The 27,855-nt window shown below is 44.5% G+C and overlaps 1 protein-coding gene across 2 annotated transcripts in view; it reads right to left on the reverse strand.

The window, feature by feature from the left end:
• LOC120980842 (capping protein, Arp2/3 and myosin-I linker protein 3-like) overlaps window positions 1-27,855 on the reverse strand; it is a 1,329,972-nt gene that overhangs the window by 661,109 nt on the left and 641,008 nt on the right. For both annotated transcript variants that reach the window (XM_040410169.1, XM_040410170.1), the window contains one exon: window positions 26,934-27,043. In XM_040410169.1, the coding sequence (XP_040266103.1) occupies window positions 26,934-27,043 (110 nt within the window). The remainder of the gene's footprint in view (window positions 1-26,933; window positions 27,044-27,855) is intronic.

Genomic DNA, 27,855 nt, shown 5'->3' on the forward strand with positions numbered 1-27,855 from the left:
TGTGACTCCCTGCTCTGAAGAGGAGAGGGTGTCTGGTTCATGGGAAAAGGTCAGAAATTGATGGAAACACCACCGAAATGGTTCGGGAACAGCATTGGGGGGGAAGTCTGGATGCATCTTGGACTCCCAGGTCACTGATGGGAACGATGTTGTCCGAGTAGAATGCCACTTTTACAGACTGATAATAATACACCCAAAACCGAAGATAAAATTTATTTTAGCGAAAAAATTCTTAGGAAACATTCTTTCCTGTATATTTACTTGTAAATAAACTGCAAGTGATGCCAAAAATTACAAGCAAGAGGCACCATATCACATTAAGGAGGGCCTCATTCACATTGTGGTACAATTGTTCAGGCAGTGGGGGTCCTACACTCATAAAGCCTATGCACTAAGTGAAAGGGCTGCCAACAATTACAAGGAACCGGCACTCCAATACCCCCTCTGTTACACATAAAGGAGGGCATCATACACACACTTTAAAAGTTATGATTGATGTCCTGCTGGTAACCCTCAAAAACATTTGGAGCAAGGGCCTTCTGATTAGTAATGAACGGCATAGGCCATATTCAAATTTGCGATATTTTGCAAATTTTTAGCCGAATATTCACCATAAATTCACAAATGCGAGAATTCGTGATCTCCAGTCATTGTTTACTTGATTGCAAAAATCGGCAATGTAATATATTCGCGATAAATTAGCGATTAGAATATTTAACACTATTCGCAAATACGAATATATAACACTATATTCTAAATGTTTGCGAATTCTCAAAGTGGCGATTGTCGCGATTAAAATTCACGTTCAACACTACTGCTGATAGGACCATCTAAAACATTAGGAGTGAGGGTCTGCTGCTGAGATGACCATCAAAAAAATTATGGGCTAGTGCCTGCTTCTTAGCTGACCATCGAAAACATTATGGTTGAGGGCCTGCTGCTAAGCTAACCTCCGAAAACATTATGGGCGAGGGCCAGCTGCTGAGCTGACTCTCTAAAAGATTGTAGGTGAGGGCCTGCTGGCGAGCTGACATGCTAAAAGATTGTAGGTGAGGGCCTGCTGGTGAGCTGACCCTCTAAAAGATTGTAGGTGAGGGCCAGCTGGTGAGCTGACCCTCTAAAAGGTTGTAGGTGAGGGCCTGCAGGTGAGCTGACCCTGTAAAACATTATATTCAAGGGTCTACAGGTGAGCTGACCCTGTAAAAGATTGTAGGTGTGGGCCTGCTGGTGAGCTTACCCTGTAAAACATTATATGCGAGGGCTTGCAGGTGAGTTGACCCTGTAAAATATTATATGTGAGGGCCTGCAGGTGAGCTGAACCTGTAAAAAGTTGTAGGTGAGGGCCTGCAGGTTTGCTGACCCTGTAAAACTTTATATGCGAAGGCCTGCAGGTAAGCTGACCATATAAAACATTATATGCGAGGGCATTATATGCGACTAATAAGCATGTTGATATGATGGAGGAGGATGAGAAAAAGGAAGATTCAACCATATGCCCTTTTTTGCGGTGGAAGGGGTGCATGGGAATACAGTGTATTCAGTACATTATAAACAACACATTTAAAGTGCCTTTATGTTCATCAGCTGTCCTCTGGTGGAGTCGACAAGTCAGGGTCCATCCAGGCCTTGTTAATTTTTATAAGAGTCAACCTGTCAGCATTTTCAGTTGACAGGCGGATATGCTTATCTGTAATAATGCCACCAGCAACACTAAATACCCGCTCAGACAAAACACTGGTGGCAGGGCAGGCCAGCACCTCCAAGGCGTAGAGTGCCAGTTCGTGCCACGTGTCCAGCTTGGACACCCAGTAGTTGTAAGGCACTGAGGGATCATTGAGGATGCTGACACGGTCTGCTATTTACTCCTTCACCATCTTCCAAAATTTTTCCCTCTTTGTGACAGTAGGCCGTGCATCAGGGTAAGGGTGCTGGCGGGGTGTCATGAAACTGTCCCAGGCTTTGGAGAGTGTTGCCCTGCCTCTGTTGGAACTGCTGTGTGTTCCCCTTGTCTCCCCTCCTCGGTTGCCCAAGGAACTGGCAATTTGACAGACCGGCTGAAGCTGTTAATGACTTGCGGAAATGTGCACACACGCGGCTCACCTTCACCAGTAGCTCATGCAAATTGGGGTAGGTTTTGAGAAACCGCTGAACCACTAAGTTTAAGACGTGGGCTAGGAATGGGATGTGTGTGAGCTTGCCGAGCTCCAAAGCCGCCACCAAGTTACGGCCATTATCAGACACAACCATGCCTGGTTGTAGGTTGAGTGGCGAGAGCCACAGCTAAGTCTGGTCTCTTATCCCCTGCCACAGCTCTGCGGCGGTGTGCTGTTTAGCATATCAGCTTCAGCACGGCCTGTTGTGGCTTCCCCACTGCAGTCCTACACTGCTTCCAGCTACCGACTGATGGCTGTCTGGTGCTGCACGCAGATAATTCAGAGGTGGGAGTTGAGGAGAAGGCGGAGAAGGAGAAGTGGGGGTTGGAGCCACTAACGTAGGTGCTGGCGGAAACCCTGATAGACGTAGGGCCCGCAATCCTTGGCGTCAATAGCACCTATGCCATCTCAGGGTACGACTCGATCCCGGCCTCCACAACGTTCACCCAGTGTTCCATCAGAGAAATGTAGCGTCCCTGGCCGAATGCACTTGTCCATGTGTCCGTGGTTAAGTGGACCTTCTCAGTAACTGCTTTGGTCAGAGCACGTGTGATGTTACGGGACACATGTTGGTGTAAGGCGGGCTTGGCACACCTTGAAAAATAGTGGCTGCTGGGGACTGCGGAAGGCCTCAGTGTCCACAAGCCTAAATGGCAACATTTCCAGGGCCAGTAATTTGGAAAGCTTCACATTTAGTGCTATGGCCTGTGGGTGGGTGGCTTGGTATTTGCGATAGCGTTCAAAGGCCTAGGGTAATGACATTTTGATGCTGCGCTAGGACACGGAAGTGGATGGGGTCGCTGATGGTACTTGATTAGGTCCAGGTGCAGGGCGGGAGGCATCCGGGCCTGCGCCTTTGACAGGGGATTGACCAGCACGTAACACAGGGGAAGAGGAGGCAGTGGTGTGACCCGCAGACACAGATTGTGGACCCAGGTGTTCATCCCACTTATTCCAGTGCTTGGATGCCATGTGGCGGATCATGCTGATGGTGGTGAGGTTGCTAGTGTTTACGCCCCGGCTCATTTTGGTACGGCAAAGGTTGCAAACTACTATTTTTTTGTCGTCTGCACTTTCCTCAAAAAAGCGCCATACTGCGGAACACCTACCTCTTGGCAAGGGAGATTTCTGCAAGGGGTGCTCCATGAAACAGTTTCGGGCCTGTTTGGTGTTGCCCGCCTTCTCCTTTTTGCCATCCCACTGCCTCTTCCAGCCTGTTGTGGTGCTGCAGACCCCTCCCCATCTGTACTGCTGTCCTCTCTCGGCTTTCCACCATCCCAGCTTGGGTCAGTGACTTCCACCACCTCCCTCTTCCCCTTCCTCCCTCTGCTCATCCTCCTGACTTGTTGACCTAACCACATCCTCAGTGATTGACAACTGTGTCTCATCCTCTTCATCAACCTCTTGAGACATTAATAGCGGTTGACTTATTGGCAACTGTGTCTCATCATCATTCACCTCATTAAACAGTAATTGCCATTTCCCACCGTCATCTTCTTGTGACGGTGGATGCTCAAGAGTTTGGGAATCAGGGCACAAGATCTGTCCCTCTTCAAGCATGCTTGGTGAGAGGGCCAAATCAAGGAATGGTGATGAAAAGAGGTCCTCCGAATATCCGAGTGTGGGATCACTTGTTTGCCCAGACTCTCCATGGTGGGAGGAAGGAGGATCAGGGTGAGGATTGTGCTGAGCAGACTCTTGGCTATTGAGACTGGACTTGGTAGAAGACAGGGTGGTGCTTAACCGACTGGAAGCATTATCTGCTGCAATCCAACTGACCACCTGGTCGCACTGGTCTGACTTCAAGGAGTGGTGTCCTGCGCCGCCCTGCAAACTGAGACATAAAGCTAGGTATCGTGGATGATTGTTTTTCTTGTGCTCTGGCAGCAGGCACAGTTTCAACGCACCCAGGGCCACGGCCTCTGCGTGCACCATCAGCATCACGGCCACTTCCCTGTCCCTTACTGCTCGCCTTATTTATATTAAATGTTATATATGCTTGAAAGTATGTCACACGTACAGTAGCGTAGTATTTGGAAGTGTATGCGCAAAAAAATGTAAAAAGGTATTTGGGATGTGGAAACGTCACACAGGAAATATCCCGCAGATAATTTCAATACTGTCACCAGCAGCTAATAAAAAATTACAGGGAATGTCACAGGTATTTGGGATGAGCAAACGCTATACAGGAGACGTACCACCGTTAATGTCTGTGTCCGCAGCGTCTATGGAAAAAGTACACTGTATGTCACAGATAATTTTATGCGTAAACATTACACTGGAGATGTGGCACTGGTAATGTCACTGTCAGAAGCGGACACCGTCAATTGAAAAAGTACACTATGTCACAGATAATTTTTTTAAGCGCACATGTTAAACTGCAGATGTGGCACTGGTAATTTGTAGATGTCCAAAAAAATAAAAAAAATGGAGACAGCACGTCCAAAAGGTGGATTTTTATTCCAGATGCAACGTTTCGGCTTAGTGATAGCTTTTGTCAAGCATGCATTAACACCAGAGGATGGGGATTAAATACCCACAAACAAAACATGTGAGGGGGAGTGACCTATGATGCAATTAACTTCATTGATATCAGCAGGTAATACATCATACAAAACAATAGTGCCATACCTTGTTTGTTGTGTGCAGGTGAGTGAGGGCGGGTGTCCTGTAGTTCTGTGGCTATGGAAGACTGCCATGTGGGACGCCAGGCCATGAGGAATGCTAATGGAGCGCATCTGCGTTCCTATACAGTTCTACCGGGGACGTCACTTCTGGTGCCGGACTCTTGTGGAACGCATTTGCGTTCCAACTCGGCACTTCTGGTTATGTCACATCCGGTTTACACGGAGCTCCCTAACAGCTGATACATTGAGATCGCTGTATGCGCATGTGGGGCTGTGGAATGGGTTAACGCACGCGCAATGGTATAGAGCGCTTCTCTGTGAAAATCCATGCATGCCTATGTGCGAAAAAAGGGGGCACATATGGGTATCGCGGATATGCAAAGATAAAGCACAGAATACAGCCTGAAATCTGGCAAAATGGAATACAAGGAATATTGAACATGTCTAAAAGCGCTCTTACCCCAATAAGCAATACAAATCATGCACAAGCCTAAGCCACTACTGTCATGACATATGTGAATAAGCTAATACTGTGACATGACATGACATGGTGTAGTCTATATATGTATATATAAATGTATATGTAAACATATATAGTTAGGCAATTTTGTACTTATAGTAGACTACATATTCTATGGATGTCTTACCCAACCCACGCATAAGGGTGAAGAAAAATGGGGGAGAGTGAACATGTGAAGAGTCCATAAGTCCCAGTGAAAGTGTATCAGAGCAAAACCTAAAAAATAAAAACATAGGTTAAGCGCAAAGAAATCAAATGATGCTTATCATCCTGTAAAAAGTAAATACATGTAATTCAGAGAAAAGGGGTTATTGCAAAGTCAATGTTCATGCCTTTCGGTGTCAAAGTATCCAACTCATCAATCCACTTTAGTTCACATCTTTTCAGAAGTTTTTCTCTGTCGCCACCTCTTCTTTGCCTCGGAATATGATCGACAATACGGAAACGTAATTGGCTGATGTTATGGTTGGCATCCAAGAAATGCCTCGGAACAGGTTGTTCCACATTCTTTTTCCTGATGGTGGATTTGTGTTTCGTGATGCGCTCCCTGCATTCCATGGTAGTTTCTCCTACATAAAGGAGGCCGCATGGGCACTGCAGGGTGTAAATGACGTATGACGACTGACAGGTAAGAAAGTGTCTGATCTCATACCGTTTCACTGTTCTGGGGTGAGAGAAATGTGGGCCTTTCATCATGGCGTTACAATTGCTACAATTGAGACAAGGGTAGCAGCCCTTCTTTTGCGGTGCTAAGAATGTCTGTGCCAGACCCCCTGTAGGACCTATATCCGATTTCACCAGGAAATCTTTTACATTTTTTGGTCTCTTGTAGGCCATGATCGGAGGTTCCTTCAATGTGTCTACATCAGGATGGCCCCTACGGATAATATCCCAATTATCACGTATGATCTGTCAGATCTTGTTGCTATGGTGTCCGTAAGTGCTTACGAATGGTATTCTGGACATGTCTTTCTTACGGGTACTGGATAAAAGTTGTTCTCTCTGTATTTTTGATATGTCCTTTTCGTGTTCATTCAACAGCGAAACCGGATGCCCTCTGACCAGAAATTTGTTTTTCATGTCCTCCATTCTACGTGTGCAGAGTGTTTCTTCACCGATCCGTCTTACTCTCATTAGTTGTGATCGAGGTAATGTGTTCACCATCCGTCTCGGATGGTAACTTTCAAATCGCAATAGATTATTTCTATCCGTTTCTTTAATGTAGAGGTCCGTGGTGAGAGTGTTCTCGGTGGTTCTGCACACTAGAACATCAAGAAATTGTAGTTCCGAGCATGAGTACACCATAGTGAATTGAAGCTCTGGATCCGACTCATTGAGTTCATTTAAGAATTCTTGTAGGATTAGGGTATCGCCATCCCAGATTGCAAACACGTCATCAATATAACGCCACCAACATTGAATATGTGAAAAATGTGCGGATTTGTACACCACCTCCTCTTCAAACTGATTCATAAAAATATTTGCGTAAGTGGGCGCTACGTTTGACCCCATAGCGGTCCCACGTCGCTGTTTATAGAAATCATTACCAAACAGGAAATAATTTTCTGTCAGAACAATCCTGAGTAGATTCAAAAGAAATTCATTTAGTTGGGGGGAAAGGTCAGATTGCTCCAATACGTTATTTACGGCATATATACCCTTGATGTGTGATATCGATGTATAGAGGCTCATAACATCGAAGGAAACCAGGATCGCTGTAGTGGTAATTCTTTGTTCCTGTAATTTTGTGAGAAAATTCGTAGTATCACGTATAAATGAGCGTGATTGTGTGGCGAATCGCCTGTGCATTTCACCACGGACCTCTACATTAAAGAAACGGATAGAAATAATCTATTGCAATTTTAAAGTTACCATCCGAGACGGATGGTGAACACATTACCTCGATCACTACTAATGAGAGTAAGACGGATAGTCGGTGAAAAAACACTCTGCACACGTAGAATGGAGGACATGAAAAACTAATTTCTGGTCAGAGGGTATCCGGTTTCACTGTTGAATGAACACGAAAAGGACATATCAAAAATACAGAGAGAACAACTTTTATCCAGTACCCGTAAGAAAGACATGTCCAGAATACCATTCGTAAGCACTTACGGACACCATAGCAACAAGATCGGACAGATCATATGTGATAATTGGGATATTATCCGTAGAGGCCATCCTGATGTAGACACATTGAAGGAACCTCCGATCATGGCCTACAAGAGACCAAAAAATGTAAAAGATTTCCTGGTGAAATCGGATATAGGTCCTACAGGGGGTCTGACACAGACATTCTTAGCACCGCAAAAGAAGGGCTGCTACCCTTGTCTCAATTGTAGCAATTATAACGCCATGATGAAAGGCCCACATTTCTCTCACCCCAGAACAGGGAAACGGTATGAGATCAGACACTTTCTTACCTGTCAGTCGTCATACGTCATTTACACCCTGCAGTGCCCATGCGGCCTCCTTTATGTAGGAGAAACTACCATGGAATGCAGGGAGCGCATCACGAAACACAAATCCACCATCAGGAAAAAGAATGTGGAACAACCTGTTCCGAAGCATTTCTTGGATGCCAACCATAACATCAGCCAATTACGTTTCCGTATTATCGATCATATTCCGAAGCAAAGAAGAGGTGGCGACAGAGAAAAACTTCTGAAAAGATGTGAACTAAAGTGGATTGATGAGTTGGACACTTTGACACCGAAAGGCATGAACATTGACTTTGCAATAACCCCTTTTCTCTGAATTACATGTATTTACTTTTTACAGGATGATAAGCATCATTTGATTTCTTTGCGCTTAACCTATGTTTTTATTTTTTAGGTTTTGCTCTGATACACTTTAACTGGGACTTATGGACTCTTCACATGTTCACTCTCCCCCATTTTTCTTCACCCTTATGCGTGGGTTGGGTAAGACATCCATAGAATATGTAGTCTACTATAAGTACAAAATTGCCTAACTATATATGTTTACATATACATTTATATATACATATATAGACTACGCCATGTCATGTCACAGTATTAGCTTATTCACATATGTCATGACAGTAGTGGCTTAGGCTTGTGCATGATTTGTATTGCTTATTGGGGTAAGAGCGCTTTTAGACATGTTCAATATTCCTTGTATTCCATTTTGCCAGATTTCAGGCTGTATTCTGTGCTTTATCTTTGCATATCCGCGATACCCATATGTGCCCCCTTTTTTCGCACATAGGCATGCATGGATTTTCACAGAGAAGCGCTCTATACCATTGCGCGTGCGTTAACCCATTCCACAGCCCCACATGCGCATACAGCGATCTCAATGTATCAGCTGTTAGGGAGCTCAGTGTAAACCGGATGTGACATAACCGGAAGTATCATAGGTCACTCCCCCTCACATGTTTTGTTTGTGGGTATTTAATCCCCACCCTCTGGTGTTAATGCATGCTTGACAAAGGCTATCACTAAGCCGAAACGTTGCATCTGGAATAAAAATCCACCTTTTGGACGTGCTGTCTCCATTTTTTTGGACATCTACAAGTTGTTAATATTGGGGGGCTTTTTACCACCTCCCTCGGAGACGAGCACCCGCAGCATCATTACTAAGGAGTGCTGTCCACCCGTGTTTTTTCTAGTGGCACTGGTAATGTCACTGTCCGCAGCAGACACCGTCTATGGAAAAAGTACACTGGATGTCACAGATATTTTTTGGATGCGCACACTTTACAATGGAGATGTGGCGCAGCTAATGTCACTGTCAGCAGTAGACACAGTATATGGAAAAAGTACACTGGATGTCACAGATAGAGATGGCCTTGCGGTTCGCCCGGCGGTCATTTCGCGGCAAACTATGCTCGTTCGCAATTTGCCGAACATGCGAACATATGGCGATATTCGCACACAGCATATTTTTTTGCATAGCGCCGAACTTTGACCCATGACACATCCATCAGGTGGGACAGGACATCCAATTGAGACGTTTCAGCACATTGACACACCCCCTACCCTATAAATAAACCTGATGTCACTACCAGAGCTTTGAGACGTTCTCACAGCTCTGTTTCTCCACCCCTGTGATGATGTCACACTAGAGCTTGGAGGAGTTCTCTCTGCTCTGTTTCTCCGCCCCTGTGTTGAGGTCTTTACTTTCTTTCCTCCCAGCTGTTCCTCCTGTGTTTGATTTCTCTGCCTTTAAATCACCCCTCCTCCTTTGTAGGGTGCGGATTATATTTCTCATTTGAGTTGTATCTCTTGCTTGAGTATCTTCACTTGTGTGCTATCATTTCACTGGACCTGTGTTCTGCTGCAGCAAGTACTCCGGATATTGCCAGCTGTCTTTGGATCTGTCTTCACTGCTGCTGCAGCTCCTTCAGTTAAGTGTGCAGATGTTGTAGTGTTTCTGTTTGTTTTCTGACTGGATCCGAGGCGACCCCGGTTCCGTCCATATACTGAGCAGGGCACCGGTGGCCGTGCCCCTTCCACTATTGTAGGGGTTACAGTGGTCATCAGTCTTAGGTACGCGGGCATGCCTTGTTCCACCATTTGGATCCGGGCATGTGCTTAGCAGCATAGGGAGAGCTTTGAGGGTCTGACAGAGGTCACCCTTTATCCTCCCTAGTTTGGGTCCGGTCAGTAGCTCTATTTACTGTGTATGCTCTTGTTGCTCACATACAGCCGTGACACCTGATCTGGCAGCCATTTTACATTTTGTTTTTTGCAAGTGTAGGGAGAGGTTGCTGTGTGGCGCAGGGACAGACTGTTAGTGACACCAAATGCTAGCTAATAGGGCCACAAAAATACTTTTAGGACTTGTATAGGTGTGCTATTGATAGGTGTGGCATACAGAGGGGTGTGATATACTTATAATAGCAGTCTATTATAGTGCATTTGTATTGTGCAGCAGTTGTGTGCGGTTTTGCTGCGATACTGCAGCTAGATAGAGGGACAAACGCTATTGGAATAACTAATTGCAACTGGTATGTTATACCAATTGGCTAAAAAAAAAAATTATTGAGGGGTGTGATATACCTATATTATACCTTCTAACATAGAAAGTATATTATAGTGCATTTGTATTGTGCAGCGGTTGTGTGCGGTTCTGCTGCGAGGGACAAACGCTATTGGAATAACTAATTGCAACTGGTGTGATATACAGTATCTGTTGCCCCCCAAAAAACTGATTAAGGGGTGCGATATACCTGCTTCCACAAAAAACTGATTGAGGGCTGTGATACACCGGCTTCCACAAAATATTGATTGAGGGGTGTGATACACCAGCTTCCACCAAATATAGATTGAGGCCTGCGATACACCAGCTTTCACCAAATATTTATTTAAGGGGTTTGATATACCAGCTTCCAGCAAATACTCATTGTTAGTATTGGGCACGAATATTCGAATCACGAATATTAATTGCGAATATCTGCACTTCGAGAATTCGCAAATATTTAGAGTATAGTGATATATATTCGTAATTTCTAATATTCTAGATTTTTTTTTTCATCAGTAACCTCCCTTCTTGCTTGTGGGCCGATGAGAAGGCTGCAGTGTCTTTGTCTGAGCTTAGCAACATCCCTAGCAACCAATAGGAAAGTTGCCTACCCCTTTAGTATATAAGAACCTCCCCAGCAGCCCTTGTATGCACTATTTTGCAGATCTGAGAGAGACAGCAGTGTTATTGCTGTGCTCTCTGCTTTCCTGTGTCATTACATTAGTTAGTTAGTTGCGGTAGTTAGCATATATATATATATATATATATATATATATATAATACAGGTAGTTAGTGTGAGATAGTTAGCGTAGGTTAGATAGTGATATAGTGTAGCGGTTCTGCTGTCCATACATGCTACATACATAGTGCTGTGTTTGTATGCTACATACATACATACAGTATATACATACATAAATAGTGCTGTGATGTCACAAGTTCACAACAATATTTAGTGCACCAATCACTAATAAGTAGTCAGACCTGTTAAAATGTGAATTGCACTAATTGCGCCAAAATATTTCCATCATTAGTGCCAATATATTGGAGCACTCTATCTGCATATAAAGCTATGTTCTGCCGTGCCAACCATATTGCCCCTGCCGCTCATCACTACTCATTATTGGGTTCTATATACCTGTTTCCACAAAATACTGATAGAGGGGATTGATATACTGGCTTCCACCAAATATTGCTTGAGGCCTGCAATACACCAGCTTCGACCAAATATTGATTAAGGCTCCATTCACACGTCCGCAAAATGTGTCCGCATCCTTTCCGCAATTTTGCGGAAAGGGTGCGGACCCATTCATTTTCTATGGGGACGGAATGTGCTGTCCGCATCCACATTTGCGGATCCGCACTTCCGCATCCGTGCTTCCGTTTCCGCAAAAAAATAGAACATGTCCTTTTCTTGTCCGCAATTGCGGACAAGAACAGGCATATTCTATTATGTCGGCAATGTGCGGTCCGCAAAATGCGGAACGCACATTGCCGCTTTCCGTGTTTTGCGGATCCGTGACTCCGTGTATCCGCAGAACACATTGCGGACGTGTGAATGGAGCCTAAGGGGCTTGATTTGCCGGCTTCCAGCAAATACTCATTATTGGATTCTATATACCTGTTTCCACAAAATACTGATACAGGGTATTGATATACCGGCTTCCAGCAAATATGGATTGAGGCTTGCGATACATCGGCTTCCACCAAATATTGATTAAGGGGTTTGATTTACCGGCTTCCAGCAAATACTCATTATTGGGTTCTATATACCCGTTTCCACAAAATACTGATAGAGGGTATTGATATACCGGCTTCCACCAAATATTGATTGAGGCCTGCGATATACCTGCTTCCACAAATACTGCTCTTCTATAGGAACTTTGTCACAGGGTCATTTTGAAAATGACAAGCAGAGGAAGAGGCAGGCCATTCCACAGGGGTGGTAGTGGTCGGGCAGGTGCACCAAGCCAGAGCCTAAGTGGGAAGTTGGAGATGGCTCATGCAATTACGTCAAAGGACCCACCAGAGTTGGCTGAGTGGCTCACTCAGCTTTCCATTTCTGCACCCTCCTCATCTTCTATATCTGCACCCTCCTCACTCTCTGCTAAGTGCACCCCCAAAGACACCACCACCACCACCATAGCCACTCCACTCAAGTCAGAGGTATTATTTTCCCATCCATTCCCAGACCTTAACCGATGCGAAGCCATTCTTGGCATCGGATGAGGAAGAGGAGGTAGCAACGGCCGCCACACAGCGGTCTGACAACAGTACCCAGATCAGCCCAAGGATCCCCGCTGTTGCTGCCTACTCCGAAATCTCTAATGTCAGTGGTGGTGAAGGTGACGATGATGACGTATCGATGGACGTCAAGTGGGTGCCCACAAGAGAGGAAGAGGAGGGGAGTTCAGAGGGAGAGATGGAGCAGCAGATAGGGAGGAGAATCAGGCAGAACTCGCAGTGCACAGGAGGCAAAAAGCAGACTGCAAATGTATCTGGAGCGAGCTATCCACCATGCGTGCTCCCAGGACGTCGGCACATGGCTTCGCAGTGTGGACTCTTTTTAACGTGTCAGCTGCTGACAATAGTGTTGCCATCTGCAGCCTGTGCTGTCAACGCATAAGTCGTGGTAAGCCCAACACTCACCTAGGGACGGCCGCCTTAAGAAGGCACTTGGCCTCCCATCACCGAGTCCAGTGGGAGCAGCACCGTCAGAACCCACAAAGCCACACTTCCATTCTCCTCCCATTTGTCCTCCACTCCACCTTCCACCGTGCCGTCGTCGCGTTTATCTGGCAAAAGGCACACTTCCGTGGCCCAAATGTTTGAACATAAAAAGTTGATGACGCCATATAACCCTCTTGCCCAATGGCTGACCGCTGGCTTGTCGGAGCTGCTAGCCCGCCAACTATTGCCATATCAACTGGTGGACTCGGAGGCCTTTAGATAATTTGTGGCCATTGGCACACCACAATGGAAGAGCTATATGGCCATGTTCAGTGGCAAGTGAATGTATCTCTGGCACACAGTGTCGGTGCCAAGATACATCTGACCACAGACACGTGGTCTAGTAAACACGAGCAGGGAAGGTACATAACTTTTATTGCCCACTGGGTGAACCTTCTGACGGCTGTCAAGCATGCAGTCTGTGGCACCCGTGTGAATTTTGTGTTACCGCCACGAATTTCATGCAGGCCTGCCTCTTCTACTCCTCCTACTCCATCCTACACCACTTGCCTGTCATACGTCTGATTTGTGACTGCCCGACGCATGGAACTCCATCTTGTATATGCTTGATAGGCTGCTCCAGCAGAAACGTGCTGTTAACGACTACCTGTACGGACTCTGCGGCAGGACAGGTTCTGGGAGCTTGTTTTTTTTTCACCGCGCCAGTGGCTGCTCATGCGCGACGAATGCAGACTTCTGCGGCCATTTGATGAGATCACCAAACTGGTCAGTTGCAGCCAAGGCGCCATCAGTGACATCGTACCTTATGCCTTCTTTCTGGAGCGTGCATTGCGTCGTGTCATTGATCAAGCCGTCGAGGAGCAGGAGCAGGAAGATGAGGAAGTCGCAATGCTGAATAAATACCCAGGGGGGGCTACTTCATCTGAGACAAGTCAGCAGGAGTCTAAAAAAGAGTCAGAGGATGATGGTGCCTGGGGGGAAGAGGAGCAAGAAGAGCAGGCTTTAAACTTTTCTGGGATCCCTGGTGTTGTCCGTGGCTGGGGGGAGGAGACTGAGGACGACATTCTCCGGGGCGATGAGCAGGAGCCAGGCCGCTCCACCGCTTCCAATTTAGTGCTTGAAGAGGGACCCCCGTATAAAAAGCATAAAGGGAAAGGGCCAGTGCTGGGTGGCAACGTACTTAGACCCCCGATAAACGCACAAAATGGCAGACATGTTACCAGCATCACAGAGGGCTTTTAGAATGCAGCATTTCCAGGCCTTGCTTCAAGAGATGCTGCATTTTGCTGTTGCGAATGCTGGCAGAGGAATTTCCACCCACAGAGAAACAGTTGTGGGTACCAATCCTACAGCGCATGCAAGAAGAGGGTGGTTTGAAGATGTGTTTAAAGATGTGAGATCATTCTTGTAGCGAACCCATCAACAGCCGCCCTCCGGATCCAGCCTCAGGGAACGCCTAGAGTCTATACCAGTAATAGAGTAATACCAGACCCCCCCCCCCAATCATGTGCCAGTAGTAATACCAGACCCCCCCAATCATGTGCCAGTAGTAATACCAGACCCCCCCCCAATCATGTGCCAGTAATTCCAGGGGCCCCCCCAAATTCCCCAATCATGTGCCAGTATAATACCATTATGTGCCAGACTGCCAGTTAAAAAAATAAATAATTAACACTTATACTTACCTCTTTGGAGCGATGCGATGCAGGCCTCTTCCGGCCTGTGTCCCGACTCCAGCGCTGTACGACTCAGGTGGCGCGATGAAGTCATCGCGCCGCCTACGCCGGCCTCTGATAGGCTGCCGGCCTAGTAGTGCCGGCAGCCTATCAGAGGAACAGGAAAGGGACACACCTCCCTGCCCTGCTCATCCGCACAGCCTCCTTTTGTATTGCTGTCCTGAGGACGGCGATGCAAACAGATCACTATGGAGATGAGCGCTTCGCTTCCACAATGGAAGCGCTCATCTCAGTGCCTGCCCAGCCGCACAGTGCCTGCCCCGCCGCCGCCGCACACACACTGCTCATGCCCATGCCAGAGCCGCGGCAAAGGTTCAAAAGAGCCGCATGCGGCTCTTTAGCCGCGGGTTTCTGACCACTGGCCTAGACCGACAGGTGTCTGACTCCATCGGGTTAACGGCCGATGTGCACGCTGTGAGAAGCAAGGAACCCCTTATCTACTGGGTGTGCAGGCTTGACCTGCGGCCAGAGGCACAATTTGCCATGGAACTCTTGGCTTGCCCTTCGTCAATAATGGCCAACAGTAAAATTGTTATACGGTTACCGCCTAATGTACCTCCAGCTACATAATCACTTGATGTTTTCTGTACGGTGAATGCCTAATGTTTGGGATCTGTACTCCAATGTCCTGGAGTAAAATTGATATTCAATGACTGTCTAATATACCTCCAGCCACATAATCACTTGTTCTTTTCTGTACGGTAAATGAATAATTTGTGGGGCCTGTACTCCACTGGCCTAAAGTAAAATTTATATGCAATGACCATCTAATATACCTCCAGCCACATAATCACTTGATGTTTTCTGTCAGTTAAATGCCCAATGTTTGGGGTCTATACTCCCATGGTCTAAAATAAAAAATTTCTAGGCTCCAGCAGGGCACATTTTTGACAGTTTCCCTTAAAGATGCATAAAAATGGCCCCATATTAAAATACATATTTTTTGTGGTAATTTTTGCCATTGCTCCCCTCTGGTATGTCACTGTCCATGTTGTGGGACGATTTCTGCACTTCTAATAAGTATTTGGTGGCTGCAAATGTGACCTGAAGGTTTTTCAGGTTCACCTGCCATTAAAGTGAATGGGGCTCGCCGCGAACTTGCGGTTCGCAAACATTTGATCGCGTTCGTGAATCGTCCTGGCTGATGTTCATCCATCACTAGTCACAGATATTTTTGGGATGCGCACACTTTACACTGGAGATGTGGCGCAGCTTATGTCGCTGCCTGCAGCGGCCTAACTATTGCACGCTATTTAGCGCAGGATCCGCTAAAAATAGATTATGTTGCCATACATAATAGTCCTTAGAAGGACTTTTGGGTCTGTAAAGTTTTAACAATTAAGCGCAGGTTGTCACAGATATTTTTGGGATGCGCACACTTTACACTGGAGATGTGGCGCAGCTTATGTCGCTGCCTGCAGCGGCCTAACTATTGCACGCTATTTAGCGCAGGATCCGCTAAAAATAGATTATGTTGCCACACACAATAGTCCTTAACCCCTTCACGCAACATCACGTACATGTACGTGGGGGAATGTGGTGCCTCACCGCATTCCCACGTGCATGTACGTGATCGGCTTTCACTGTCAGCGCAGGGAGCGAAGCGCTGAAGCTCCAGTGAAGCCGGCGTGCTGGGGTTGCTAGGCAACCAGAGAAGCCGGCAGGAGCTGTATTGTAGCTCTGACCCGCCCACGATCGCTGTGATTGGTCCATTACTGCAGAGGGACCAATCACAGCGCATCGGGGCAGGTAAGGGGGGGTTAGGGAGGGACTATGTGCTTCTCCTTCTCTGATCGCCCCAATTCCTGTCAGGGAAGCGATCAGAGAAGGAGAAAGTGTAAAAATCTTCCCGACCTATGACGAGTATACTCGTCATGGAGCACTGCTACTTAGCGCGCCATGATGAGTATACACGTCATGGCATAAACTGTCACCATGTCTGCAGACATGGTGACAGCGCTGAGATCCCGGCTGTCACACACAGCCGGGCACCTTAGGTCAATGCCGAGGGGGGTCCTGTGACCCCCCCATGTCGGCGATCGCTGCAAACCGCAGGTCAATTCAGACCTGCGGTTTGTAGCGCTTTCTGCTGTTTCTGATCGCCGCGGTCCCTGACCGCGGGGATCAGAAACTTTACTATGCCCAAAATAAATATGTTTCACCCCCCCTGCACCCCTGAATAATATTATGTGGGCGGGTGGTGCAGGGGGGGTGTCGCAGGCGGTGGGGAGGTGCGGTAAGCTGCGGGAGGCGGGCGGTGCGGCAGGCGGGATCGCGATCCCCCGCCCGCCTCCCTTTCAATGATCGTTGGTGTCTAGTGGGGATACCAGGGTGCCAGCACATTGCTGGCACCCTGGTATAAACGGCTGACATCTGCGATGTCAGCCGTTTAACCCTTTCCATACAGCGGTCCGTACGGACCGCTGTATGGAAAAGGTTAACAGCGCAGGGAGCTCTCTCCCTCTCCCATCGGGGGGCTGCTGTGCCTTTGCAGCCCCCCGATGGGAGAGGGAGAGAGCCCCCAGAGAGCCCCCCTCAGCCCTGTACTTACCCTTCCCCGTCTGCGCAGTTCTGACCAGTACTGAGCAGACGGGGAAGGTTCCCATGGCAACAGGACGCCTCTCAGGCGTCCTGCTGTCCATGGTGCTGAACAGATCTGTGCTGAAAGCATAGATCTGTTCAGACAAGTGTAAAATACAGTACAGAACAATATATATTGTTCTGTACTGTATTATACAGACATCAGACCCACTGGATCTTCAAGAACCAAGTGGGTCTGGGTCAAAAAAAAAGTTAAAAAAAGTGAAAAAAGTAAAGTTTCAAAAAAACACATTTATCACTGAATAAAAAAAAAAAAAAAAAATACACTACACATATTAGGTATCGCCGCGTCCGTAACGACCTGATCTATAAAACGGTCATGTTACTTTCCCCGCACGGTGAACGCCATAAAAATAAAAAAATAAAAACTATGAGGAAATTGAAATTTTGCCCACCTTACTTCCCAAAAAAGGTAATAAAAGTGATCAAAAAAGTCGCATGTACGCCAAAAAAGTACCAATCAAACCGTCACCTCATCCCGCAAAAAATGAGCCCTTACATGAGACAATGGCCCAAAAAATAAAAAAACTATGGGTCTCAGACTATGGAGATACTAAAACATGATTTTTTTTTTGTTTCAAAAATATTATTGTGTAAAACCCTGATAAATTATAAAAAGGTAGACATATTAGGTATCGCCGCGTCCGTAAGAACCTGATCTATAAAAATACCACATGACCTAACCCCTCAGGTGAACACTGTAAAAAAAATATAAAAAAAACTGTGTCAAAAAAGCTATTTTTTTGTTACCTTACATCACAAAAAGTGTAATAGCAAGCGATCAAAAAGTCATGTGCACCCCAAAATAGTACCAATCTAACCGTCATCTCATCCCGCAAAAATGATACCCAACCTGAGACAATCGCCAAAAAACTGAAAAAACTATGGCTCTCAGACTATGGAGACACTAAAACATGTTTTTTTTTTGTGTCAAAAATGATATTATTGTGTAAAACCTAAATAAATAAAAAAGTATACATATTAGGTATCGTCACGTCCGTAAGAACCTGCTCTATAAAAATAGCACATGATCTAACCAGTCAGATGAACGTTGTAAATATTAAAAAATAAAAACAGTGCCAAAACAGCTATTTTTTGGCAAATTTTCCATTTTAATTCATTTTTTCCCATAACAAATCAAGGGTTAACAGCCAAACAAAACTCAATATTTATTGCCCTGATTCTTTAGTTTATAGAAATGCCCCATATGTGGTCGTAAACTGCTGTATGGCCACACGGCAGGGCGCAGAAGGAAAGGAGCGCCATATAGTTTTTGGAAGGCAGATTTTGCTGGACTGGTTTTTTGACACCATGTCCCATTTGAAGCCCCCCCGATGCACCCCTAGAGTATAAACTCCAAAAAATGACCCCATTTTGGAAACTACACCCCTCAAGGTATTCAAAACTGATTTTACAAACTTTGTTAACCCTTTAAGTGTTCCACAAGAGTTAATGGCAAATGGAGATGAAATTTCTGAATTTCTATTTTTTGTTACTTTGCCTCACAAAAAAGTGTAATATAGAGCAACCAAAAATCATATGTTCCCTAAACTAGTACCAACAAAACTTCCACCGTATCCCGTAGTTTCCAAAATGGGGCCACTTTTTTGGAGTTTCTACTCTAGGGGTGCATCAGGGGGCTTTAAATGGGACATGGTGTCTAAAAACAATCCAGCAAAATCTGCCTTCCAGAAACCATATGGCATTCCTTTCCTTCTGCACCCTGCCGCGTGCCCATACAGCAGTTTACGACCACATATGGGGTGTTTCTGTAAACTACAGAATCAGGGCCATAAATAAAGAGTTTTGTTTGGCTGTTAACCCTTGCTTTGTTACTGGAAAAAAATATTAAAATGGAAAATCTGCCGAAAAAGTGAAATTTTGAAATTTAATCTCTATTTTCCATTTATTCTTGTGGAACACCTAAAGGGTTAACAGCGTTTGTAAAATCAGTTTTGAATACCTTGAGGGGTGTAGTTTCTTAGATGGCGTCACTTTTATGGAGTTTCTACTCTAGGGGTGCATCAGGGGGGCTTCAAATGGGACATGGTGTCAAAAAAACAGTCCAGCAAAATTAGCCCTCCAGAAACCAAACGGCGCACCTTTCACTCTACGCCCCGCTGTGTGGCCGTACAGTAGTTTACGGCCACATATTGGGTGTTTCTGTAAACGGCAGAGTCAGGGCAATAAAGATACAGTCTTGTTTGGCTGTTAACCCTTGCTTTGTTAGTGGAAAAAATGGGTTAGAATTGAAAATTAGGCAAAAAAATGAAATTCTCAAATTTCATCTCCATTTGCCAATAACTCTTGTGCAACACCTAAAGGGTTAATGACGTATGTAAAATCAGTTTTGAATACCTTGAGGGGTGTAGTTTCTTAGATGGGGTCACTTTTATGGAGTTTCTACTCTAGGGGTGCATCAGGGGGGCTTCAAATGGGACATGGTGTAAATAAACCAGTCCATAAAAATCAGCCTTCCAAAAACCAAACGGCGCACCTTTCACTCTACGCCCCGCTGTGTGGCCGTACAGTAGTTTACGGCCACATATTGGGTGTTTCTGTAAACGGCAGAGTCAGGGCAATAAAGATACAGTCTTGTTTGGCTGTTAACCCTTGCTTTGTTAGTGGAAAAAATGGGTTAAAATTGAAAATTAGGCAAAAAAATGAAATTCTCAAATTTCATCTCCATTTGCCAATAACTCTTGTGCAACACCTAAAGGGTTAATGACGTATGTAAAATCAGTTTTGAATACCTTGAGGGGTGTAGTTTCTTAGATGGGGTCACTTTTATGGAGTTTCTACTCTAGGGGTGCATCAGGGGGCTTCAAATGGGACATGGTGTAAATAAACCAGTCCATAAAAATCAGCCTTCCAAAAACCAAACGGCGCACCTTTCACTCTACGCCCCGCTGTGTGGCCGTACAGTAGTTTACGGCCACATATTGGGTGTTTCTGTAAACGGCAGAGTCAGGGCAATAAAGATACAGTATTGTTTGGCTGTTAACCCTTGCTTTGTTAGTGGAAAAAATGGGTTAAAATGAAAAATTAGACAAAAAAATGAAATTCTCAAATTTCCTCCCCATTTGCCAATAACTCTTGTGCAACACCTAAAGGGTTAACAATGTATGCAAAATCAGTTTTGAATACCTTGAGGGGTGTAGTTTCTTAGATGGGGTCATTTTTGGGTGGTTTCTATTATGTAAGCCTCGCAAAGTGACTTCAGACCTGAACTGGTCCCTAAAAATTGAGTTTTTGTAAATTTCGGAAAAATTTCAAGATTTGCTTCTAAACTTCTAAGCCTTATAACATTCCCAAAAAATAAAATATCATTCCCAAAACAATTCAAGCATGAAGTAGACATATGGGGAATGTAAAGTCATCACAATTTTTTGGGGTATTACTATGTATTACAGAAGTAGAGAAACTGAAACTTTGAAATTTGCAAATTTTTCCAAATTTTTGGTAAATTAGGTATTTTTTTGTGCAAAAAAAATAATTTTTTTGACTTCATTTTACCAGTGTCATGAAGTACAATATGTGACGAAAAAACAATCTCAGAATGGCCTGGATAAGTCAAAGCGTTTTAAAGTTATTAGCACTTAAAGTGACACTGGTCAGATTTCCAAAAAATGGCCTGGTCCTTAAGGTGAAAATGAGCCCAGTCCTGAAGGGGTTAAAAGGACTTTTGGGTCTCTGAAAAGTTTTTCTAATAAAAATATTCCTATATCACTTCCTACACTGTCTTTCCCTTCCTCAGCACAGCTCTCCCTGACTAAGGCCTCATGCACACGACAGTATTTTTTCACGGTCCGCAAAACGGGGTTCTGTTGTTCCGTGATCCGTTTCAGGTTTTTTTTCCCGTGTGTCTTCCTTGATTTTTGGAGGATCCCCAGACATGAAAAGTGAAAATATCTAAGTCAAGTTTGCCTTGAAAATGATAGGAAAAAAATGGACACAGATCACGGACGCAGATGACAATCTTGTGTGCCTCCGTGTTTTTTCACAGACCCATTGACTTGAATGGGTCCGCGAACCGTTGTCCGTGAAAAAAATAGGACAGGTCACGGACTGGAAACACGGATCACGGACGCGGATGACAAACTGTGCATTTTCCGAGTTTTCAACTGACCCATTGAAAGTCAATGGGTCCGCAGAAAATCACGGAAAACGGAACGGACACGGAACCCAACAACGGTCGTGTGCATAAGGCCTTAGACTGAGCCGAACACGCGTCATCGGGTGCTATATAGCGCCCGATGACACGTTCCGGCCAGCAAATCACTGTAATGCCAGTAACCAACATGGCTACAGCATTACAGTGAGGGCAGTACTTACCTTCATGTTTATTGGCTGCGTAGCAGCCAAGAAACGTACAGGGAGGAGACTCGAGCATTGGGCTCGAGCACATGCGGTATTCGGGTGAATACCACCATGTGCCGAGCATCGAGATGCACGAGCTGAACTGGTGTTCAGCCGAGCATGCTCGATCAACACTAGTAGTTAATTGTTAAATTAAGTAGTCCAGCCATCTCTGTACTGAAAGGAGTGGTGTAGGCTGATGTGTGTGTGCTATTGCTTTGGGTGTAGGACTTAAAGAAGATCCATTTCAGGTCTGAAGAGTTAAGGGGGGGGATTTACTGGGGGAAGATTCATGATAAGCCTGCCTGAAAATATGTGTTTTTAAGGCACATTTAAAGGTAGGTGAGTTGAGAATTGATCTGAAATTTCGGGCAGAGCATTCCAGAGAGTAGGTGCAGCTCGAGAAACGTTTTGAAGATGCGAGTGAGAGGTACGAATTAGGGCGCATTCACATGACTGCAGTGTTTTGCGGACCACACATGGCTGGCACTGTAATAGAAATGCCTATTGAAAGATTAAACCATGCTCTATTTTTTTTGCAGGACCGCAGAATGGAAGTACGAATGCGGAAAGCACATGGTGTGCTGTCGGCATATTTTGTCGCCCCATTGAAATGAATTTGGGTGAATGAGCCCTTACGGAGGATGTTAATCTTAGATTACTAGCAGAATGGAGAGCACGAGTAGGGTGGTAGATGGAAATTAGGGAGGAGATGTATGGAGGTGCAGCACTGTGGGGAGCTTTGTGGGTGAGGGTGAGAAGTTTGAACTGTATTCTGTGGTGGATGGGCAACCAGCCTGGCTGCAGCATTTAGGACAGACTGAAGGTGGGAGAGTTTAGTGAGAGGGAGACCAATCAGTAATGGATTACAGTAGTCAAGATGAGAATGAATCAAGGCAACAACAAGAGTTTCTGCCATTACCAACGTAAGTAAATGGTGGATTCTGGAGATGAAGAGAGAAAAGAGCATGCAAGTGATTGGATATGGAGAACAAAGGAAATATCCGAGTCAAACATAACCCCAAGACAGCGGGCATGCTGCCAAGGAGTTATCATTGTACCGCAGACCGAAATATCAAATTTAGGTGGGTTAGTAGATGAGGGGAAAGACAAATAGTTGAGTTTTTGAGAGGTTCAGTTTTAGATACAGAGAGGACATGATGTTAGAGACAGCTGCTAGACAATCACTGGTGTTTTAGAGTGAAGCAGGGGTGATATCAGGGAATCAAGTGTATAGTTGGGTGTAGTCAGCATAGAGATGGTACTGAAAGCCAAATCTACTGATAGTCTGTTTAATGGGGGCTGTGTAGAGAGAGAAGACAAGAGAACCTAGGAACCATAAGGAACCCCAACATCAAGAGGATAGGAAGTAGAGCCAGCGAATGAAACACTAAAGAAGTGGCCTGAGAGATAAGAAGAGAACCAGGAGAGAGAAGAGTCCTTAAGGGCAATTGAGTGGAGCATGGTGAGGAGGAGTTTGTGGTCTACCATATCAAACACTGCAGAGAGATCCAGTAGAATCAGTAGAGAATATTTCTCCATTTCTTTTTGCTGTCAGGAGATCATTAGACACGTTAGTAACAGCAGTTTCTGCATAGTGGAGAGGGTGAAAGGCAGATTGTAAGGTATAAAGGTATACTGTCACAGTGTAGGGGGAGGGGAGGAACACCAGAATGACAACAGAAGGAAAATGACCAGGAACTAGGCCTCAAGGCTAGGGAAAGGGAAAAGGTGACCACCAAAGGAAACCCTAAACCTAGCCCTGACTCCTGTCAGTATGAATAGACCCTGAAGATGGGAATATTCATGGACCATAAACCTAGGCCCTAGTAACCCTGAAAAGCCCTAGGATTAGTGACAGTGTCTGAGACTACTGGTTCCTTCCCAGATGAACGAACCAGAGTCTCCCTGAGGCCTAGTAAACAACAAGCAAATGGGAGCAACAAAATACCAAGAGAAGTACACTTATCTTCAATAGAAAATGGATAAACAGGAACTCAGATGAGGACCACACACCAGCTCTTCCAACTCCAGGCAGAGAATATCAACTGCATGGTATGAAGTGTGAGTCCAGACTAAATAGAGGAGCAGTAATGACCACAAGCTAACACCTGAGACAAGAGATGTGGTCATTACCAACAACAACACTGCAACAAGTGAAAACAGATAGGCTGTTAGATAACCTAACGTGCATCCAGTCTCTCAGATCTTCTAACCTCTGTCACTGAAGGGACCATGACATACACAGGTATATTTGCTAAGTACCTGATATTAATTTTATGTAGTGAATACTACATTAGTTTACACCAGTCAGTGTGGTTTACTATAAGCACAGTGACTGAGTCACACCACACAAAAACAAAAGTTTTAGATTTTAGAAAAACTGACTTTTCTAAAATTAGATTAGTGGTATACGAGTCCCTATCAGATTGGAACAGTTTCATTGGAGTCCAGGAGAAATGGGACTACTTAAAAGAGGCACTATTGAAGGCAACAGAAAATTGCATTAGGCTTGTCAGTAAAGCAAAAAAAGGAAAAGACCACTGTGGTACTCAGCAGAAGTGGCCAAAATCATTAAAAACAAAAAGATAGCATTTAGGAATTATAAAAAAAAAAAAACGAGGATGACAGGCTAATTTACAAGATTAGGCAGAGAGAGGCCAAACAAGTTATAAGAGCTTCTAAAGCACAGGCAGAAGAGAAATTAGCTCAGTCAGGGAAAAAAGGCGATAAGGCATTCTTCAGATACATAAATGAAAAAAGGAAACTAAAACAAGGAATTACATAATTAAAAACAAAAGAAGGAAGGTATATGGAAGAAGATAAAGAACTAGCTGACTGCCTCAATGAATACTTCTGTTCAGTCTTTACGAAGGAAAATGAAGGAAATGGACCTCAGTTAGGAAAGAAGACTAATGAATCTTTTGATGCATGTGTCTTTACAGAGGAAGAGGTCCTAAGTCAGCTGTCTAAAATCAATACAAATAAGTCACAGGGGCCTGATGGGATACACCCAAAGCTATTAAAAGAGCTCAGCGGTGAACTAGCAAAACCATTAACAGTTTTATTTAACCAATCACTGGCAACAGGAGTCGTCCCAGGAGATTGGAAATTAGCAAATGTTGTGCCGATTCACAAGAAAGGTAGTAGGGAGGAATCGGGCAACTATAGGCCAGTAAGCCTGACATCAATAGTGGGGAAATTAATGGAAACCATACTTAAGGAGAGGATTGTGGAACATCTAAAATCCCATGGATTGAAAGATGAAAAACAGCATGGGTTTACTTCAGGGAGATCATGTCAAACTAATCTTATTGATTTTTTTGATTGAGTGACTAAAACAATAGATGGCGGAGGTGCAGTAGACATCGCTTATCTAGACTTCAGTAAGGCTTTCGATACTGTCCCACACAGAAGGCTTATCAATAAATTGCAGTCTTTGGGCTTGGACTCCCATATTGTTGAATGGATTAGCAGTGGCTGAGGGACAGACAACAGAGGGTTGTAGTCAATGGAGTATATTCAGACCATGGTCTTGTTACCAGTGGGGTACCTCAGGGATCTGTTCTGGGACCCATATTGTTTAATATCTTTATCAGCGAAATTGCAGAAGGCCTCGATGGTAAGGTGTGTCTTTTTGCTGATGACACAAAGATTTGTAACAGGGTTGATGTTCCTGGAGGGATACACCAAATGGAAAAGGATTTAGGAAAACTAGAGGAATGGTCAAAAATCTGGCAACTAAAATTTAATGTGGATAAGTGCAAAATAATGCACCTGGGGCGTAAAAACCCAAGAGCAGAATATACAATCAGTGATACAGTCCTAACCTCAGTATCTGAGGAAAGGGATTTAGGGGTCATTATTTCAGAAGACTTAAAGGTAGGCAGACAATGTCATAGAGCAGCAGGAAATGCTAGCAGAATGCTTGGGTGTATAGGGAGAGGAATTACCAGTAGAAAGAGGGAGGTGCTCATGCCACTCTACAGAGCACTAGTGAGACCTCATTTGGAGTATTGTGCTCAGTACTGGAGACCATATCTCCAGAAGGATATTGATACTTTGGAGAGAGTTCAGACAAGAGCTACTAAACTGGTACATGGATTGCAGGATAAAACTTACCAGGAAAGATTAAAGGACCTTAACATGTATAGCTTGGAAGAAAGACGAGACAGAGGGGATATGATAGAAACTTTTAAATACATAAAGGGAATCAACAAGGTAAAAGAGGAGAGAATATTTAAAAGAAGAAAAACTGCTACAAGAGGACATAGTTTTAAATTAGAGGGGCAAAGGTTTAAAAGTAATATCAGGAAGTATTACTTTACTGAGAGAGTAGTGGATGCATGGAATAGCCTTTCTGCAGAAGTGGTAGCTGAAAATACAGTGAAGGAGTTTAAGCATGCATGGGATAGGCATAAGGCCATCCTTCATATAAGATAGGGCCAGGGGCTATCCATAGTACTCAGTATATTGGGCAGACTAGATGGCCCAAATGGTTCTTATCTGCAGACACATTCTATGTTTCTATATATTCTATGTTTGTAGTGCTGTTGCTTTGTGTTTGCTGGGAAAATGATATGCCCTGGAATGTTTTTAATATGTATTCACAATAAAGCTGGAAATAACATTTACCCCCTCAATGCTGGATGAACTTTTTATTAGAACAGTTTTGAAACCTTAAAGAGAGTCTTTCACCTATTTTTTACGTATTAAACTATTAGTACTGGCCGGCAGATCATTGCAGTTCTATGTGCCTTTGGGCTCCAAAGTGCCCAGTGGTGTGGGCTTGGGTTTTGAAAGTGCCCAAGTCTGCCACCCTTTCCTGCACTGTGTTCTGCCCCTAAGATGAAAAGGTTTCAGCCCTGCTTTCTCTTCCCCCTACACTGTGCCAGGAATCTTCCCCATCCTACCTGAGGAGAAACCAGGGCTCAAACGCTGCATCAGTGTGATGTTGTTAGTAATGGCAGATAACCTTTCATCTTAGGGGCGGAACAAGCATGGGGAAGGGCAGCAGGCTTGGGCACTTTCAAAACTCAAGCCCAGTCCCCTGGACTCTCAGCTGGAGCTGTTATCTGGAGGATTAAAACTTCTTTTTTAGGACAATCCAAACATTGCCAAATGACACAAAGGTACATCTGGAATACATCTGAAATGATCTGGTGGCCAGTAAGTACCAATGGTTTAACAAGTGAAAAATAGGTGATAGACTCCTTTTAAACAAAAAAGATCATCTAAAGAAGGTAAAAATAAAACTCACAGTGGAATGTTCCGTGGCAAAAATGCCGGGGTTTCCAGACAGATCAAGATGGTAAAGAGATTTACTAAATGAGTCATTCAAGGCAAGGCATTGAAATAAGCTGCTGATACCTAGAAAGCAAAAAATAAATAAATAAATAAATAAAAAAGAGAGAAAAGTAAACCACTCAGCTTTTTTAATAACATGCAATTTTACAGTCATCATTATTCTTAAACTACTGAAAAGTAAACAACTACTGAATAGCTTCATATTCTTTTTACATTCTGTTAAAATAACACAAAATCCCATGCTAACAGTTCCATGGTCCCACTGGATCTTTGTATATTCCACTACAGCATTGATGTGTGAACATTTTCTCTTATGTACATGGCCTCACATGGCATGAAAAAAGTGTGCAGCAGATTAGTAATACAGAATCAGTAATATATCATAGCAATACGACACCATCTGTAGAGAAAAGCTAATATTTTTTTTAAGGGAGAGATGGAAAGGGCATATAAATGTGTACATTTTTATGATGATAATTAGGGTTGAGCGAACCCAAACTGTAAAGTTCGGGTTCGTACCGAACTTTAGGGTTTTTTGTACCCGGACCCGAACATTTTCGTAACAGTTCGGATTTGAGTTCGGTGTTCTGCGAACTAGTGTGCAGCGTTCAACTAGTGTGCCTTTAGAATCCTTTAGAAGCCATCACAGCCATGCCTACTAATGGCATGGCTGTGATTAATCAAGTGCAGCATGTGACCCAGCCTCTATATAAGCTGGAGTCACGTATCGCTGCACGTCACTCTGTTCTTACTAGTTGTAGGGAGAGGATGCTGCTGCTGTGAGGGAGAGATTAGGAATGACTGATATCTGCACTTGGTGTGAAGTCAGCAATCTACAGCATTTTTTGTTTTGGGGGTGCAATGCAACATTTTTG

This window comes from Bufo bufo, chromosome 10 (genome assembly GCF_905171765.1).
Source record: "Bufo bufo chromosome 10, aBufBuf1.1, whole genome shotgun sequence".
Taxonomy (NCBI): Eukaryota; Metazoa; Chordata; class Amphibia; order Anura; family Bufonidae; genus Bufo; species Bufo bufo.